At 55.3% G+C, this 18962-nt stretch overlaps 1 protein-coding gene across 1 annotated transcript; it reads right to left on the bottom strand.

Annotated features, from left to right (window-relative positions):
• Positions 1–931: 931 nt before the first annotated feature.
• On the bottom strand, positions 932–6585 carry CNGA2 (cyclic nucleotide gated channel subunit alpha 2). The gene is given in 7 exon segments (XM_065900720.1): positions 932–2189; positions 2191–2266; positions 2566–2672; positions 4395–4460; positions 5453–5623; positions 6161–6253; positions 6476–6585. Coding segments are annotated over 7 exon segments (1881 nt in total).
• Between the last annotated feature and the right edge of the window lie 12377 nt (positions 6586–18962).

Below are 18962 nucleotides of genomic sequence, written 5' to 3'. Positions count from 1 at the left end.
CTGCTGCAGATGTTAACTTGAAGAGTCATCCACCCACCACCAGCCTCAGGGCCTCTTCAGAAATGCTCTGCATAGAGGTGATGGTCAGAGCTCCTGCCCACCACCTTCTCCAGCATTGCCTGTTGGCCCACTGCTAGCTCCTCACTCCCTGCTCTGGAATGGACTCGAGACCAGGTGCATCATCATCCCCCTGGTCTAGAGAAGACCTCAGGGGTCGCAGTCCTGGTTGGCAGGCAGGCAGACGGATCAACAGAGCAGGACTTGGAGTGAGCACCTCCTACCTGCCCCCCCGCATACTTCTGTCTGCCTTGGAAGACAGACACTGAGACCAGTGCTAAGTGTCTGCCGCCAGTGCTTGAACTACATACTCATGCAGGGAAATGGAGATATTCAGAAGACATACTAGAAAAGAACCAAGTGAACTGTATATAAAATAGATAACCAACAATAACCTGCCGTATAGCACAGGGAACTCTACTCAATACTCTGTAATGGCCTATATGGGAAAAGAATCTAAAAAAGAGTGGACATATGTATAACTGACGCCTGAAACTAACACAACATTGTAAATCAACTATATTCCAGTAAAAATTTAAAAAGAAATTTTTTGAAAAGGAAAAGAACAAAGTGGGAGGTGACTAGGTACAAAGGAGCCCAGAGAGATGCTGCTCTTCTCTTCCTTCCTTAAACTTGGACAGGCTGAAGCTTCTGGAAGCCGAGCCAAACACGGTCTGCACTCTGCACAAGATGGGCTGTTAGTTGGACTTGGAGAAGGGCTTCTGGATGATTGAGTCAAAAACCTGCTGACAGAGAGGCTTCTGGGAGAAATCAAGGGGACATGGGGGTAATGCATATATATGTGGGGACCTACACAGCTCTTCTAGCCCCCGGGGTCAAGGCCAAGGCTGCAGAGGCAGCTGGGCCCAGGGCATTATGGCTTCTCAGCAGCAGCTGGCTTGGGGCTATTCATTCCATCTGACAGGTAGTCGTCCTCATTATCCTGCTTCATCTTGGTTTCCAAAACCATGATGCGCTGCTTGAGCTTCTGCTGGGCCCCTGTGTACTCAGCCAGCAGGCAGGCAAAGCGAGTGTACAAGGTCTCCATGTTGGTTTCCAGCTGTTCTAGCTTCTCCTGAACATCTGCCTCGATGCTGGCTGCCACCTCATTCTCATCCAGCAATCCCTCCTCCATCAAGATCTCCCAGCCTCTCTCCTCCAAGACCCTCTTGGCATCAGGGTACTCCATCACAGCTTCCATAAGGTCATCCTTGGACAAGCAGAAGAGATCTGAGTAGCCAAGGCTTCGGATATTGGCTGTGCGTCGATTGCCCGTTTTGCTGCCTTTAACGTTAAGAATACTGACCTCTCCAAAGCAACTCCCAGCCAAGAGCAGGGCATACTGAGTGACACCATCATCAGCCACCACTGCCAATTTTCCTTCCTTGATTATGTACATCTCCTTCCCAATATCCCCCTTGCGGCAAATGTAATCCCCAGCACTGAAGACCTGAGGACGGAGCTTTAATACCAGCTCCACCAGCAGGCCAGCCTCACAATCCGGAAAGATGCACACTTTCTTGAGTGTGGACAGGTGGACGTTGATGGCTATCTCAGCCCTCAGCTTGGATGGCGGTTTCTTGAGCACTTCCCGCTCATCCACACTCTTCTTATTGGTCCAGAGATAGTCAAACCACCTAATGACCTTGACTTCCATCTCCTTGCTGACCTTTTGGAACTGCGTATAGTGTTTGACGGCATCGATCTTGGCCTGGAACTCAGCCCGGGTGGCGTTCATGTCGGAGATCATGGAGCCCACGTTTCCCACGATGGTGGCAAAGATGAGGACACCAATCAGGAAATCAAAGATGACAAATAGGTACTCCTCATCTTTTACAGGGGGTGGTGTCTCCCCAATGGTGGTGAGGGTCAGTGTAGACCAGTAAAGGCAATAGATGTATTCCCTAGACAGGTAGCCATACTCAGGGTCAGTGATGTTGGGGTAAACCCAGGTGTCGACCCCAAAACCAATGGACTTGGAGATGGCGTAGTAGATGCAGGCATTCCAGTGGATGATGACCAAGATGCAGAGGACCAGGTTGCTGATGCGGAAGATGCTGGGGTGGCTGGTGCGTGTCTCAGTGTGGTCAAAGAACTCAAACATGCGGGCAAAGTGTAGCAGGCGGTTGAAGCTTGAACTACAGGGTGTGGATGTAGTTGTCCCGCAACATCTTGGTATCTTTGACCAGCAGCCCCTGCTCCAGGAAACCTGATGGAGACACAGCCAACATATCACCTCTGCCTTCAGGCCTGTCCCTCCTGGTAGACTAGTATTCAGCACGGAACAAAGTGATGACTCAACTCTCTTTCCCAAGGAGGGGTATAGGAAACCCAGAGCATGGCTGGCCGTAAGTACCCTAAGAGATCACCCCCAAATCACCACCAACCTGTGTCCCAGACAAACATTTGAGGCTAACACCATGCCAAGAGGGCTTCCTGGGAATGCGGATCCAAGCCTTTGGTCTCATGGGCCGTGGTCCTGCCTGCGCATCCCAGCTATCCACTCACCTGTGCGCAATCGGATGAAGAGGTCTGCGATGTAGACCACATCTGAGAAGTAGTCCAGCACCAGCCACACTACGTAGTAATCTTTCTGTAGGTCACTGAATCAGGCTCTTCAGGAAGACAGGGCTGGGCTTCACCATAAAGCTAGCCGAGGTCCCCTGAAGTCCCCAAACTGTTTGCCCACTGTGAGCAGGGCTTGGGGTGGCCACCAGAGGCACTGATGAGTCAGTCAGTCTGCTGCCAAGAAGCCATTCACAAGCAAGTACTACTCCAACCCTTATTATTGTGTAGACATCACTACTGACGATTACTTGTCTGTCTCACCCACTGGACTACGAGCTCCAAGAAGACAGAGACCTCCACCTCTTGGTCATTACTGCATGCCCCATATCTTAGCCCAGAGCACATCTTAGCCCAGGATTCAAGCGCTCAACAAGAGTGAGTTGACTGAAAAACGAGTTGTTGGAAGAATGCACACAGTACACAGCTGAATAGCTTCCATGCTCGGCTCTTCAACACACACCTACTGAGAACCCAACGCAGAGTACTGGCCAACCCAGATGAGAGAGAGAGCAGTAGCTGGGCTTAGACTCGAAGCAGTGGGAATGAAGAGAGGTTGGAGATGGCAGGAGAGTTTTAGGAGGAATTGACGAGACTTGGTGACTGGATGGGTAGGGGCCTCGGGAGAGGGCAGAAGAAGGGACAGAACCCTGGATGATGACCCAGTGAGCATACAAGTCAAGGGAGGAGCACTGAGCTCTGACTACTTGGTTACACTTAGAATAAAACCCAGCCCCCTCCCCGGCACACAAAGCCTGTCTGATGCTTCACCTGCAGTCCTCCAGCCACACTAGGCCATCCTGAAACAGGGGCTTGGCACCTTGTTGTTCCCTCCTCCCAGAATGTTCCCCCCACCAACCTGAAGCATCTAAATAGCCGACTTCCTCTCGTCACTCAGGTCTCAGCCAAGGTGCCACCTCCTCAGAGAAGTCCACCCTGAATGCCCTTTCTCTAGTAGCTCCCTGCCTCTGGTCCTTGGACTCATCTCGGGCATTGGTTTGTTCATGTTCACTGTCAGTGTCCCCCGCTAGCCTGAGAGCTCCAGGAGCGCAGAGACCACGTGTGTCTTTTTCACCACATTGTCCCCAGCCCTGAGCACTAGGCCTAGCACCCAGTAGGTGCTCAGTCAAATCCTTGCTGAATGAATGACTGAGGTAGGGGATGGGGGGGCAACACTGTCAGGAAAAGCTACATGTGGAGATAGAATTTTCTCTTGAGGAAACAGCATGTTCTGATCCAAGAATAGTGAGTGCTGGGGCTGGGGTATGTCCAGAAGGTGGAGCTAGAGAGAAAGGCCAGGTCCAGAGGGCCTTGAAGGCCACGCTGAGCGCTTGAACTTCATCCTGTGGGCAATGAGGGACCATTGAGAAGTTTGTGAGGAAGGCCTGACATCATCAAATCCCAGTTTCTATCAATCATGCTAGTTGCAAGTGTGGAAGATGCATTAGAGAGGGCAAGAGTGTCTGTAAGGAATGGCTGCAGGGTTTTTGTACTTGTACCAGGGAGAGAGGGGGCCGGCCTCACCTAGGACAGTATCGGTGTGGATGAGGAAGTAGGAGGAGATTACAGACACCAGGAAAAGGATAGACATGAAGCTTTTGGCAGCGTATTAAATCGGGTTGGGGTCGAAGGAGCTGGGGGTTAATAGGGAAGAGGGAGGGGCCACTGGCAAGCAGGGAATCCAGAAAGAGGGATGGGTTGGGGTGAGCTCTGTGTCCACAACTGGGACTGGGTTGCTTTGGCCACACCCTCCCAGACCACCCCCTGCTCACCTGGCCACCAGAAGGCACCAGTTGTAGAGGACAGGCATGGCGATGACAAATAGTTCACATTTCTTCCTGAGGAGACAGAGGCCAGGCTTGGGAACTGGCTCCCCAGTGTGGCCCCAGCCCAGCTTCCAGTAGCCAGGGGACCCTGAAAAAGCAACACCTAAGGGTATATGTTGTGTGAGGGACGGGTTGTCTTAGGGCCTCATTTTTCAGGAAGCCACAACCTGGCACTGTGATCTGAGGAGAGCTTGGAGGGCGAAGAGACCCCACATGGGCCCACTGGCTCTTCTGTCCTCTGGAAGTCTCTTGCCCAGAGGGCGCATGAGGGGTAGTGCTCTCACTGAGGCAGGCTTCAGGCCCTGGGAAGGGACGTCCACAGCATGGTAATGAGGGCTCAGGGCCGGATCCCACATCCCTCCAGGGAAGAGAGAGGAACTCCAAGCAAGGAAGCGTCACGTGCTTCCTGTCCCCGCCCCCGCCCCCACTCCCTGTTTAGTCCCCGGCCTCCAGCTCCCAAATCACTTTCCCAGATGCTGTGTCCTGCCTTGGCAAGAGCTCTTTTCCCCTACTGGCCAGACATCCACAGTCGTCTGCTCATTCCTCAAAGAACAGACCTTCCAGCTCCGCCTTCTCTGGCCTCCCCGCTTGTTCTGTCTCGCTCAGTTGTTTCTGGGCCTTCTCCCACCAGGCAGCCCCCCAGCATGGCCTCTTCAAAGACCCACCCCTGTGCTCACATGGGCACCGGTACTGGCATCCCCTCCACAGCATTCCCTATATGCACCCTCCTCTGTATTTACTGACCGCTAGAACCCAGGCTGGGGCTGGCGCACCATTGGCTGAGCCCTCTCCCTGCCCACATTCAGGTAAGCAGCAAGAGGACAGCCGGCAAGAGGCAGCTAAGGTGAGAAAAGCCAGCAGGGGCTCCTGTGGCAGGTGGGCCACTGGCTGTTAGAGAGGGCATAGGCCCTGGTCAGCCCCTGGCTGTGCTATGAGAAACCCCAGCACACCCTCCAACCACATGCTTGGGAGCCCTTCCAGTCCCACAGGCCAGACAGCTATACTTGCTGCCCTTGCCCTCGCTGTCCTTGTCGCCTTTGCCATCTCCTTGCTGTGTCGTCACGGTCTGGAGCTCAGACCCACAGAAACGCTCAAGGAACGAGTCAGGTCTGGGCTCCTCCTCGTGGAAATTCTTGTTGGCCCACTCTCTGATGACCCCCACCAGGCAGGCAATCCTAGAGAGGAGAGAAGAGAACTGCACTGTGGAGAGAGGACCTGCGCCGAGGACAGGGGGATGGCGCTCGGGTGTGACTCCCAACACAGCAGCCTGAGGGGTAAGGGGCGAGTCTGGGAAGGCTTCCTGTAGGAGGTGCCGTCTCTGTCGATTGTGAAGAACAAACAGGGGGTCTCTGGGGCAAGATGGAGATGATGCTAAGGGAGGACAGGTCAGGAGGAAGGTTGGCTCAAGCTTCCTGAGTTCCCCATGGGGCCTACAACTCTGGGCTGGAGACCTGGGAGCCCTCTACCTATACCCTTCCGCTGGGAAGCATCTCTCCTCCCAACAGCGCGACAGGCAAGTCTGAAGAGAAACCTGCACTGCCACTCCGAGCCTGCTCACAGGAGCCTCCTACCGAGAAAAAGTTGAGCTAGGACAGCGTTGACGGTACTTCCCAGAGGTCTTGATAGAGAGGCCCTGTGGCACGGAGAGGACCCCATGATCTGACAGGCCCCACGGGACGGAGGGGTTGCAGCAGGGCAGTGGTGAAACCCACCTGCGGAAGCCACCCCTCCTCTGCAGGGGGGCATCCATCTCTGCCAGCCTCTGTAGTTCTGAGGCGGTGTCATCGTCGGCCGCAGACTGTGGCCTGCAGAGGAAGGAGCAGGGGTGACCAAGGGCTTAGTTTGTTTCTTTGTTTTTTGTCTCCTATTAGCACTCTCCCCTCCTGGGAGATGCCTAGAAATCCCATCATCCTTTAAGAGGCTGTCCTTGAGCCAAAGATTATTTACTCTGTGACAATGAGGCACAGTTGGGAGAAAGTCGCAGCCTCAGGGCCACCTCTGCAATGATCCAGCCTCAGCAGACCCACCTGTTGCTGGTCCTGTGGTCATCTTCGCCATTGACCTTGATGGCAGGAGGTGCATGATGGTTGTGGTTGTTGGCTAGGGAACTCTTCACTCCATTGGCTTTTTCTGTCATCTTCCATGTACAACCAGGACCCTCACCTGCCAGGGAGAGGCCCAAGAGGGAGGTCACAGAACACCCTGGCACCCATATAAGGCGGGAGGGCCTCAGGTGAGCACTGAGAACAGAGCCAGGGCCCACTTGGCAAACCCCAGCTCCCCTGGGTATTGCTGTGGCAGTGCGGGGCAAGGCCATCTGCATCGCCAGCGTGGCAGGCTCCAGGCGCCCAGGAGATGCTGCCCTTCCCACCCCCATAGGCAATTTCAAAGGCAAACAGCGGTAAACTGCATGACATGTTTCTTTTTCTTTTACCTCAGTGAACTTTTGGACATATGAACTAACAGAGGTAAACCAAACCACACAAGAAACCTCCAAACTAGCCACTGCCCTGTGGGAGGAGATGTAGCTCCTTGGCCCAAAGAAGCTGCCCCCACCCCCAGCTCTCTGCTTCTCCTCAGGTGGGAGTCCTATCTCTCACTGACTTTTTCACCAGGGGTAGTGACTCTGGGGGTCCTTCTTTTCTGCTCTGATCACATTCTCTCCGGCACCTCCAAGCTGAGGAACAAACGGTAGCCCGGTGGATGGGGCAAGGAGTGCGGAAGAGAGAGGGGAGAGCTCCCACGGGCTCTATAGGCAGTGGTCCAAACCAGGACTCTCTCCTTTGGGCTATGGGGAGCCTTGTAAGGGCTGAACAGGAGCATGACAAGGACGGCATTATATTCTAGAAAGATCCTTCTGACTGGATTAGAGGGGAGCAAGAGAAGATGGTGCCAGTGAAGCCCGAGACAAGGGGGAAGGGATTGGGCGCGTGGAGTGAGGGAGAACAAGTGGGTGAGGCCACGCAGGAAGGATCCTGGAGAACCCCAACATTTAGGAATTGAGCAGAGGAGGAGTTATCCACAAAACGGACTGAGAAGAAGCATCCTGAGAGGGAAAAATCTAGAAGAGAGACAGGAGATGGTGTTCCACCGTGCGTTTTGCATGGGGTCAGGGAGGACAGGATGGCTCTTCCCTGCTGAGGCATGCCCCACCAGATTTGGTCAGAAATGATGAGCACATCCCGCTGATTACCTACTGCTGGGGCTCATCATCCCAACCCCCTCCCCAAGCTTGTTCCAGCTTCTGAAGTCATCACCGTGGCGATGGCAGGCAAGTCAGGCTCTGCAGTGAGTGGTAATAACAAGCAGCCTCAGAGCCACTCACCTGTTGCTCTCTGTGGGACTGTGGCACCAGGATGCTGATGAGGGAACCCGAGGGAGAGGAACCTGGATCGCTGAGTCCCTGCTTGGACCCTGGAGGTGGCTGACCATGGAGACAGGAAGTTCCAGGCAATGCAAACAAAGCTGGGGCCTCTTGCACTGATCAGGTTTCGGTGCTGGCCTCCTGGAAGCCTGAAGATGAAGAGGGGCTGGAACTCAGGCCCAGAGTGGAACACATTAGAGCACTGTCCAGGGGATGAATGGCAGGGGCGGAAGAGGGGCAGTGAAGGTCAAGTTCACTGCAGGTATGGAGGGGACACTGGTGTGGGAGGGTGGACCCGGACTACAGGGTGAGCCATGCTTACAGCAATAGGGCAGAGGGGTCTAAGGCCACCCAGGGAGGCTGCAAACACCAGGCCGAGGACTTGGGACAGCCCCTTGCTGATAGAGAGCCAGCGTTGGCCCTGCCTGCCACCACTTGGACCCCTCCCCTCCTTACTGATCATCCCCAGTAACAGTGGCACTGAGCCCACAAGAGGGACAGCTCTGGGGGCCCATGACAACATTTATGCCCTCGCTAAGTTTCTGGCACCAAGACAGATTCCTCTCCCATGATCCCTGCTCCTTCTCTGCCAGGAACAGGCTCTTCCCTCTGTCTGGCTGCCCTGCATGCTCTGCCACCCACATGCCCCTTCACGAGAAATGCCCCCTCAGACCTCTCACCAGGGAACAAGGGCAGGCAGCTATCCCCAGCCCGCAGGCAGCTAGGCCACTGCTTCCCATCTGCGCGTTTGCTCTGGAAACTTCATCCAGTCCCAGACCTCGCTTACCATTATGTCCCCACCCAGGCGTCTCTTCCAAGCTGCCCACCCATATCTCCAGCTGCCTGCTGGACACCTTCTTCTTTGAGGTGCCTCAAACCCAACCTACCTAAAACTGACCTTGACATTTTCACCTACAAATCAGCTTCTCCTCCAATTTCCCCACTCAGAAAGGGACCTGTCCTCTACGCAGTCACCCAAGCCAAAAACCTTCAATCATCTGCTCCAAGCAGTCTCCGTTCTCAGTCCCCCCTACGAAGTGTCAAAAATCTCCCATTCACTGCCCTCTGTCCCCAAGGCCCCGGCCTGGTCTCGAGCTTTCAGAGTCGCTCTCCAGGCCTGCTGCAGCAGACTCTGACCAGCCCAGCACTCACTGGGGTCTGGACTGGAGGGGAGACGTGGACAGCACCTGGGTTGCTGGCAGTTAAAGCTCTGAGAGGGGATGAGCGTCACCCCTCACCCCACCACAGCATGAGAGCAAGGCTGAGGGGGGAGTCCTGAGGAGACTGCGGAGGACAGGCCCCCAGAGACGGAGTCTCAGGGAGGGAGGAGCCTGCAGGGCCACATCAGGAGAGCAGGGCTGCCGGCAGAGGCCTACCCTTCCTCCCCCTGAGATGAGAGCTGGAGTGGCCCTGCCTCGAACGCTAGGGGCCTCGCTGGTTACCTCATCGAGAGCAGCCTCAAGGAGTGCTGGTAGAGAGGTGTTTGTAGGGTTTCAGACTCCTTTTACACAAAGGAGATAGTAAAGCAAGTGGAAGGGATTTTGAGGAGGGATGGTGACAATATCTGTGCTTGTGACCAACCCCGGTTAGGGCTGCAGCTCATGAAAGATGGATAGAACGGGTGGGTCCAGGTACCAGAGTAGGTGAGAGGTGACTTATGAAGAATGCAGAGGGGAGGGGTCCCTGATGAACGGGCCAGGAGGGGAAGGAGGTGATAAGCAGACATGTTAGATGGGGGTAGGGGAACGGTGAGAGACAGGGCAAGAAGCTCACTCATGCCAATCCCCCGCATTCTCAGCAAAATGGGAGGGGGGTTCATCTTCAGAGGCATCAGGCAGTGGTAGATGCGGACCTTGCAGGAGGCCAGAAAGTTTGCAATAGCTGCTGCAGGAATGCACTGGAGAAACCGAGCAAGTGTGAGGGCAGGGCGAGGCTGCGTGAGGAAGCAGATGTGTAGTTGGCAAAGAGAAGAGAGATGGGCAGGGGACCCAGGTAGGAGGGAAGCTTACAAACCAAGGGTAAGGCACCTTAATTCTGTAAAAAGCCCAACATCAATCGTAGCGCACTTCTGGGCCTCCCTTCTCGTCGTCCACTAGTTGATCAGCCAGCCCAAGAGTTTTCTAGAAACACCAGCCTGGTCCAGGGAGTCTCTTGGACCCTGGTTAGAAGCATTCTGATGATGATTCTCTCAGAGATGTTAAGGCCAGGAAGAGAAGGAGCAAAAGCTGGAACTACAACCAAGGCTCGGAGCCAGAGCTACTACCGTCCAGTCTGTGGTCAAGGCACCTGGTGTGCACCAGCGCTCTGCCAGGTGCTGAGCTGAGAAAGATGAGTCTGGCAGAGTCTCTGACCTCAGTGTTGCTCCCAAAATAAAAGAGAAAACCAGGAACACAGTTCATCCCCAGAGTCAATTCTCTGTCCACATCTATTGTGTTTCTCAGCAGCATTTTTTTTTTTTTTTTTTTTTTTTTTTGCGGTTCGCGGGCCTCTCACTGCTGTGGCCTCTCCCGTTGCGGAGCACGGGCTCCGGATGCGCAGGCTCAGCGGCCATGGCTCACGGGCCCAGCCGCTCCGCGGCACGTGGGATCCTCCCGGACCGGGGCACGAACCCGTGTCCCCTGCCTCGGCAGACGGACCCTCAACCACTGCGCCACCAGGGAAGCCCTCTCAGCAGCATTTGACACAAGTTAGGCACTCTCTCCTTCTTGAAATAATGGGTTCCATGTTCTTGGTTCTGCTCCTGCCTCAGTGGCCACTTCTTATTAGTGTCCTCTGAAGAAATCTCCTCCTCTTTCCTAATTCTAAACTTTGGGGCGTCCTGAACTCAGTGATCGAGTAGATTCCTTATCTTTTCTCTCTTTGTCACTTCTTCATCCAGTCTTCTGGCTTTAAACACATCTGTATACTGATGACTTGCAAATTATAACAACTTGCCAGCCTCTCTCCTGAACTCCAGTTTGTCTCCCTGACGTTACCACTTGGATGTTGAATCTCAGGCTGAATATGTCGAAAACCGAGTACTTGATCTTCCCCTCAAAACCTTATCCTCCAGTACTCGTCAGCAACTCAACAAAGGCAATCCTGTTCTCCCAGTTAGTCAAGTCAGAAGCCAACAAGGACCTACTATATAGCACAGGGAACTCTGCTCAATATTCTGTGATAACCTGCATGGGAAAAGAATCTGAAAAAGAATGGATATATGTATGTGTATACCTGAATCACTTTGCTGTACACCCGAAACTAACACAGCATTGTAAATCAACGATAATCCAATAAAATTAATAAAAAAAACTTTCATCCTTAACTCCTCCCTTTCTTTCATACTGCCACACATTGCAAATCACGCGCTAGTAGCAATTCTGGCCATTGCGGTAGAAAAAGTTCTGGGCAGCAGGCAGAGAACCGTGCCAAGGGGAGGGCTGTGCACGTCGTGGGTGGCAGGGAGGTGGGCAGGCAGGCAGACATAGACAAGGAGAGCCAAGAGGAAGCTAGAATGGGGAGTGGGGTTGTAGGGGGCAACTTCTCGTTCATTGAGCAGCTACCACTGCTGCTAACACTTGACCTAAGTTAACTCATTTAATTCTCACAAAAATCTGGCGAGGCTGATGCTATTACCAGCCCCATTTTACACATTCACACCTAAGCAATCTGGCTCCACATTCAACCACAGGGCCAGCCTGGAAGGTGAACAGAGCCAGGGACTTGGGCATGAGTACCAAGAGAAGTAGGTCAGCACTGCACCAGGCACAGCAGTGACCCCTTGTGCCCCAGGCCTGGAGGGACAGTTGGAAGGGGCTCTGCAGGTGGAGTGAGGGCCTGGCACTCACTGGACAGGCGTGGCTCCTTGATGCCAGTTCGCCTGTGGCTATCATCAGCCACCTTGAGGTCAGGCTCGAGGCTAGCACCTCCACGGAAAAGATCCTTGACCACTATCTTTTGAATGAATGAAATCTCCAGTGGGGCGTACGGGAAACAGGACCCTGCCCAAGAGGTCTGGCAGACCAGCGTGCTTCGTCACTCCTTTGACAAGGGGCTGGAGCCTCTAGTGTGGACACCATTAAATCAGAAACTTTCCAAGGTTGGGCTTCTTTTGCCACCAGAGGCTGTATTTGTTTACAGATAAAGATAGGACTGGGGCAGTGTATCTGACATCAGCCACAGTCAGCCCACACCCCAGGGGAGGCTCCTCCTAGGACAGATGACACCCTAGAGACAGCAGCCCATTCCCCCAGCCCCTGCTGTCCTCACTGAGAAGCCACTCCTGGACTCAACATGTCCCAAACTGACATGACCCTCTGACCCCAGCCCCAGCTCCTATCTCCCCAGTGCCTTATCTTGAGAAAGGCACATCTCTCCCCACCTGCGCTCAATCCAGAAACCTAGGTAGGAGTAATCCTTGACACCCCCTCCCCATTCTCAAGTCCCGTTGGTTCTACTGCTGAAATCTCTCTCCGGTACTTTCTCCTCTGTCTATGCTGACTGCTGCTGCCCTAGGCCTGGCCCCAGCCCGTCCTCTCCTCTACCTTCCACACCACCAGGGTGAGTTCAGTCAGTCCACACCTGGATCTATCTGTCACTCCTGCTTCTAAAACCTGTGGACAGATGCCCTCACCCTAGAAATAAACTTCACCACGACAGGGACTTGTATGTTTCGTTTTCTCATTAATCCCCAGAGCCTAGCCCCACGGCAAGCACATACATATTTTAGATGTGTGAATGAATTCCCTAAACTTGCTCCGTACATTCCAAAATCCACACCTTGTTTCATGTTCACTTTTTCATTCTTCATTTGTATCATAGACTTATCGTGTCTTCACAATGATTTATTTGCTTATTTTCTGTCCCCCACAAGATGATTACATCCATGTGAGCAGGGACCGGGAGCGCCTTGTTCCCTGCTGTGTCCCAGGACTAAAGATAGTGTCAGGTACTCGTTGAATGGATTGAAAGTTCATCTATATAATAAATTTCAAACTCTGTATTTGGGCATTCAAACCCCTTCCGGATCTGAGCAGACCTATATTTTCAGCTTCATCTCCAGTGAGAGCATCTCATGTTGGAGCCTGGTGGGGGGTGGACAGGGCTAGTCCTGGCAGTTCTGAGGCCACCATGGCACCCAAGCGCCCACCAGGTACACACCTTGTCAGTCACAGTTGGGACTCAACTCCAAGCACATGTGCCCAGTCCAAGCACCCAGTGACCCTCCCTCTGGAGAAGGCAGCCCGCACCCTGGAAGCCTCCCTTTGACAAGTGGTACTGAGGGCTCTGCGCATATGCTCTGCCAACAGCAGGGCCCAGACCCTGGCAGGAGATACACAGAGTTGGCTGCCCCAACACTAGCTGCCTCCTCTTGGCCACAGTCTGACATGGATGGAGCTGCTACTTGCTGGTCTGGGCTCAAGCTGAGATGCGTGGCAAGCTCAGCTGGACAGCCAAAATGGGAAGCCTATCCCTGCCCCAGGCCTGCTGGCTGGCTCCGGAATCTTCCCTCAGCCAGAAGCTCTAATGGCTTCACTGCAGATGCATTTGTCAAAATGGCAAAAAGTAAATAAAATAAAATTCAAAAAATAAAATATGGCAAAGGTGCTGGCCCCCAAAGCCTGAGAGGCGTGCAGCAGGCGCTCTCCTTTGAGGCTGTCCTGAGGAGGCCAGGCTGCAGCTCGAAGGGCTGAAAGCAGAGGCTACAATCCCAGCAGGGTTTATGGCAGAAGCACCATATATAACCCCACTCCTACATCCGTTACTCCTCATATGCAGGGATCCAAGGAGCTCCAAGTGGCACGGTCCTCGTGCTCTGAGGCTCGGATGCCCAGAAACGTCCTGGACCAGGCAGGCAGTGGGGGTGGATGCAGGTGGTGAGGCCCACAGACTCCTCCCTCTCTCCCACCCACCCCTCCTGGCCAGGCAGGCTCTTGGCCCCTCCGTTGTCCCCTAGGAGGGTGGGAGGGAGGGTGGCTGGAAAAGGCTTGGAGCAAAGGCTCAGCTGCCTTGAGGCAAGCCTAACATCACACTCAGTGCCTCCGTGCTCCTAAAGTCCCCAAGATTGCACTCGTGTACTTTGACAAGGGACAAAGTCTCCCCACACAGCCACTTTCGCTCAGCTCCCTGGCAAACCAGGCACACGAAGGCCCATGTCAAGCCCAGCTCTAGGACCTACACACGTTCACGGGCTCTAACTCTGACCCTGTGGAGGCCACCGGCCCTTCCTCACCAGTCAGATGGCTTCAGAGGCAAGGTGTCTTGGCCACAGTCAGCATCTGTTGGTCCGTCCGAGAAGCTTCCACTCAGAGAGGAGCCAGTGGGGTGCCCGAACCCCCAAGCAGCTCACGGCCTCTCAGCTCTCAGTCAAAGACCTGCCCACCCAGCCCGAGGCCAGCAGTGGCCCAGAGGAGGTCATGCCCACAGCTGAGGCAGAGTGGAGAGGCAAGTCCCAGAGCGGCACTTGCCCACTGGAGAAGTTGTACTGCCCGCTGGCTGGACGCCTGACCTTCTCACTGTGGGCCCTGCACAGCCCAGGCTGCCAGCAGGTGAGGGTTGGATGCCAGGCTGCCTGGTGTGGAAGCTGCTTGTCTGCGCAGACCCAAGAGCCAGCCCCTCCCAAGCTCCCCGAGGAGGCCTCCCTCACACAGAGCACATATTGCTCAGGGCTTCGGGTCTGGGGACCCGGAGTCACCTGCTCACCGCCCCCATTCACCTGCCTCCGGCCTCGTTCACAGTCCCAGCCTACCTCCCTGGCCAGAGGGCAAACTACGGGGGAAACCTGGGAGAGACAAGAGGTACCTGAGGTGGGGCAGGGTTGGGGGGAATCCATTGCTTCCCCTCCAGGCTTCCCTGGACTTGGCCTCCAAGAGGGGCCAGGGTTGGGGAAGGGAAAGGGGGCAAGACCCAGCCCTCCCTTCAGGAGGCAATTAGGCCAGAATTGCTTGCTGGGGACCCTGGGCAGAGGCCATCCCGCCAGCCATGGAGCCCTGCGGAGGGGCCAGCAAGGAGCAGCTCGGGCTCCGCCCTCTGGAGGCGTCTGGGGCTGGAGCGGGCAGGCAGGGCTAGGAGCAGCGAGCAGTCACAGCGCAGGGGTGGAGGGGCAGCCAGGGCCCAGGCCAGGGCTCCACCTTTGCTCACAGCCCGGGAGGCGTCTCTCCAGGGGCCTCCACACTGTCTGCACCTCAGCTAAAATGCTCCCAAGGGTGAACCTTTGTTTCACAACATATTTTCAAGCAGATTTTTCTGCACGCATGTCTGTGCTCGCTCACACACACGCACTCCCACGTCCCAGAGAGTAGACCTTGCCCAGCCCCGCAGAAGCCTTCCCTTCCTCTGAGCACCCCTGCATGGCTGGGTTGGAGCAGAAGAAAGGAGCAGCTTCAGGAGAGGCACCTGAGGGCGGCGGGGGGTGGACGGGTGGCCTGCAAAGAGGCAGCCCGGCCTTTCTCCAGGTCCTCAGGGGATTCCTGGGGCTCCAGGGCCCATTTGGCAGGGTCCTCCCTGGGCCTCTTGGCTCTCCTGACTAGAAGCGCTTGTGTCCGGGCACTGCCTTCTCCCCACTCTGCAGGGGTCTTCCTCTGGCACCCCAGTACCCTCTCTTCTCTGGGACCAGAGAGGGAATCTTCCAACTGTTTCTTCACCAAATGTTCTTGCTTCTGCTCTCAGCAGAGCCCGAGCTCCAGCAGCCATGTGCACTGGACGGCACAGGGCTGACAGGAGACCCACACCCTGCTCTCAGAAGTGCCACAGGCCCCGGAGGCTCAGGAACTCCCTCATTGTGTGGAGCCCACTGAGGGCCAGAGAGGGGCGGGGCAGGGGCAGAGTAGGCTCAAGGACTCAAGTCTCTCTCCCTCTCACCATCCCTCCTCACTTGTGCTCTCTCTCTCTCTCTCTCTCTCTCTCTCTCACACACACACACACACACACACACACACACACAGGGTCATGTTTATTTTATATCTAGTAACCAACACTCTCTCTCACGTTTATAGATGGAGAAGCCTTGACAGACACTTGGGGCCTTGGGTAAGGTCCGTTTAGCCGCTAAAGCCAATGACAATGTAATGATCTAGGTCCTTGCCCTTGAGAAATGTGTGTTTATCCTTTGGTCCCAGGGAAAGAGAAGCAGCTCTTCCGAAGGCCTCCTGCAGCCCAGTACATTCGCCCTGAGGCCAGGCCCCAAGCAGTGACACTCCTGCCCTCTTAGGTCAAGTCCCACTGCCCTACCCAGCAATCTGTCCTATATGAGGTGAATGTTAAAGGGCTGTGGACACAGGGGAGAAGGATTCAAAGGCCCTCTGTGTGGCCTCCCATCCAACCTCCAGAGCTGAGTCGGGGCTGGTCCCCGACCAGTCTGTAGGAGGCAGGCTGAGCCCTAGACCCTAGATGGGTTCAGGAGACCCCATCCTAGACCCAACCCTGTCTCAGTCTTGCTAGATGACCCCGGGGCCATGTTTCCCCTCTCTGGGACTCAATTTCCTCCCGAACAAATGGAAAAGTTTCTGTTTCTGTTCAGGAGATTCCTCTGATTGAGTTCCTGTAACACCCGACCAGGACAAGCTACTGCTGCAGAACCGCTTCCCCATAAGCTGTCGCTGGTGGGAGCCACACAGGAAGGACCTTGCCAAACCCTGCCCATAAGGAGGCCCCCGACTGGTCTGGCGACAGGGAGGGAGGAAGGGGCTGGGAAGAGGGAACCAAGGTCATTGTCTAGAGGGGCTGTCCCCGCATGAGTCCCGGATGCAAGAAGCTCAGCCACCAGTGTTCGCTGCTATCACTGGACTTTTATTGAGAACATTCTCTGCGCACAACATTGAAGAAAACGGAGAAGACACAGTCAAGCCCCTGCCGAGGATGGAACAGAAGGGACACTGAGGGCCCGGAGGCAAGGTCTAGCTCTAAGATGGTCACCATGGAGCCCTGACAGGCAAGCAGGAATTACCTACCACTGGTGTTACTGTGGGGACAGGAAGCCACCCTCCTCGCCCTCCAAAGGGGCTGCATGTCAGCCCATTCAGACCTTTGGAACTCCACACTTGCTCCACCTTCCAGCAGCTAGGGCTTCTCTCAGGCAGAGTTGGGAAATGGCTGCTGGGAGTTGGAAGGACGATGGGCAGGGGTGGCCGAGGGAGAGAAGAGAAGAAGGGGAGGAGGGAAGGGCTCCAGTTGCATGGCGGGTCGGCATGAAGCACCACTGGTGCATCCACAGCCAGAGGTTGGCGATGCAGGCAGACAACAGCACGGCGAAGAACACGGCTTCCCTGTGGCGCCAGGTGGCACCCTGGTCCTCCACAGCACGTAGACCGGTGACCACGTGCAGCTGCAGAAAGACCGGAGCCAGCTGGTGAGCAAGTCTCTTCTGGGGAGGCCCCCAGCACACCAGTGGGGGGAAAAGTAGGACGTTAGCACAGGGAGGGCCTCTGCTGCCCTTTGGGAGGCCAAAGTGTCTCTGGGCAAGAAGAAAGCAGGGCATCTGAGACCAGGGGCTTGGGGTGGGCCCAGAGGGACCCGGGGGCGGGGCTGCCTGTGTTTTCAGGCCCGGCCGCCTCGCCCCGACCTTGGTGTCCTTCCCGTTGTCCGGAAGAAGCCAGCCCGTCCCAGCTGTGCCGGGGGGGGGGGGGCGGGAGAGGTGTGGGGAGAGCAGCCCCAGAGGGAGGACCCCAGGATGGGGTGACACGCAGGGGCCAGAGAGGGCCACCAGGGAAGATGCCCCTCCATGCCCACAGCCATGCCTGCTGGGGTCTTTTCCTGAGGAGACCTGGACTTGGCGTGAATGCAGGCGACCCCTCGCTCACACCTCTTGGCCTGCTCTCTCTGCATAGACTTCTCCTATCCTCTGACGCCCCCTCTACCTCCTCCTTTTCTCCTCCCCTTCTCCTTTCCCGCATCTCAGGGAGAGAGACAGGGTTGAGGCCGGGTGTCAAAATCGGACACGAGCCAAGACGGCTGCGAGGAAGGGGAGGCGAGCCCGACTTCACCTCCAGTGCTAGATGGTAAGATGATTGGAGAGGTTGCGCATCCTCCAGGCGGGTGGCCCCAGCCACCCCAAGACACCATGATTCTGCCTCCACCCTCCAAGTGGGTCCTGGACACTCGCCTGTCTTCTCATGACCTCCATCTCCAGTCCGTTTAGTTCTTCCAGGCCAATCTCAGTGACCATATCTGCCTCCGGGTTGCTGGGAAGGAAGAAAAGACAGAGACTCAGAGCTTCTGGTGGTCCCAGGCCAGGCCCGCCAGGATGCACAGGACGGCCATGAAGGCAGGCGGGTAAGGTGGGGACAGTGTCCAGCTGCTCTGGACAGTTAGTCTGTCGGCCTGCAGTCCCTCGTTTCCCGGGTAGCTGTCCTCTGCCTGCACTGTGACATGCAGACATCGGCTGAGTCTGAGCCAAGGGAATTGAGGCCTAGCGAGGTGACCACAGTTCCCAGGGGCACACAGGAAGCGCCGGAGCTCAGGAGAGAACCCTGGCTACTGGGAAACCAGGGTGAGCCCCGTCATCCCCTCAGCCTTCGTTTTGATCCATCTGCTAATGACTCCTGGGACTGGGGTGGGGAGTTTCTGGCCCAGAGCTCTGGGGTCAGAGGGGTCTCATGCCTTGAAGAGCCAGTGTGGGCCAGAGGAGCAGAATATGCCAGACCTGCCTGGGTTCAAATCTCAGCTCTAGGATTCCAGTGCAGGAGGAACTATTTCACCAGCTGCTTGTTTAACACACACTTACCACATGCCAGGGACCATCTTCTAAGCACTTGCCAATACCAAGTCATTAAATCGTCGTCATGAGCCTTTGAAAGGGATATCACTATCACTTCATTTTGAAAGAGGAAAACTGAGACGCAGAGGGCAAATAACTTGCCCAAGTCACACAGCTGGTAAGTAGCAGAGCAGTCATTGAACCCAGGACGTTTCACTCCGGAGGTTGTGCTCTCAACCATGACCCTATCATGCCTCCCCTTTTTGACACTGCTTCCACCTAAGACTCCATTAAAGTGACAGCAAAGACAGGAAAATGGTATAAACCCGTAAGAAACAAGATAACGGGAGAGGCAATGAAGAATGAAAGCGCTCAACAAGATTGTGGACTTCAGAAAGTGCCAATAAAGAAACCCAGCAAAGCAGGCCTCTGCTTGGCTCGTGGCTCTTGGAAGCAAATGGGGAGCAGCTGAGCAGGG

The sequence above is a fragment of the Phocoena phocoena genome, chromosome X (genome assembly GCF_963924675.1).
Source record: "Phocoena phocoena chromosome X, mPhoPho1.1, whole genome shotgun sequence".
Lineage (NCBI taxonomy): Eukaryota > Metazoa > Chordata > Mammalia > Artiodactyla > Phocoenidae > Phocoena > Phocoena phocoena.
Note: the sequence above shows the minus strand (reverse complement) of the source record. Positions and strands in the feature narration are given on the sequence as shown.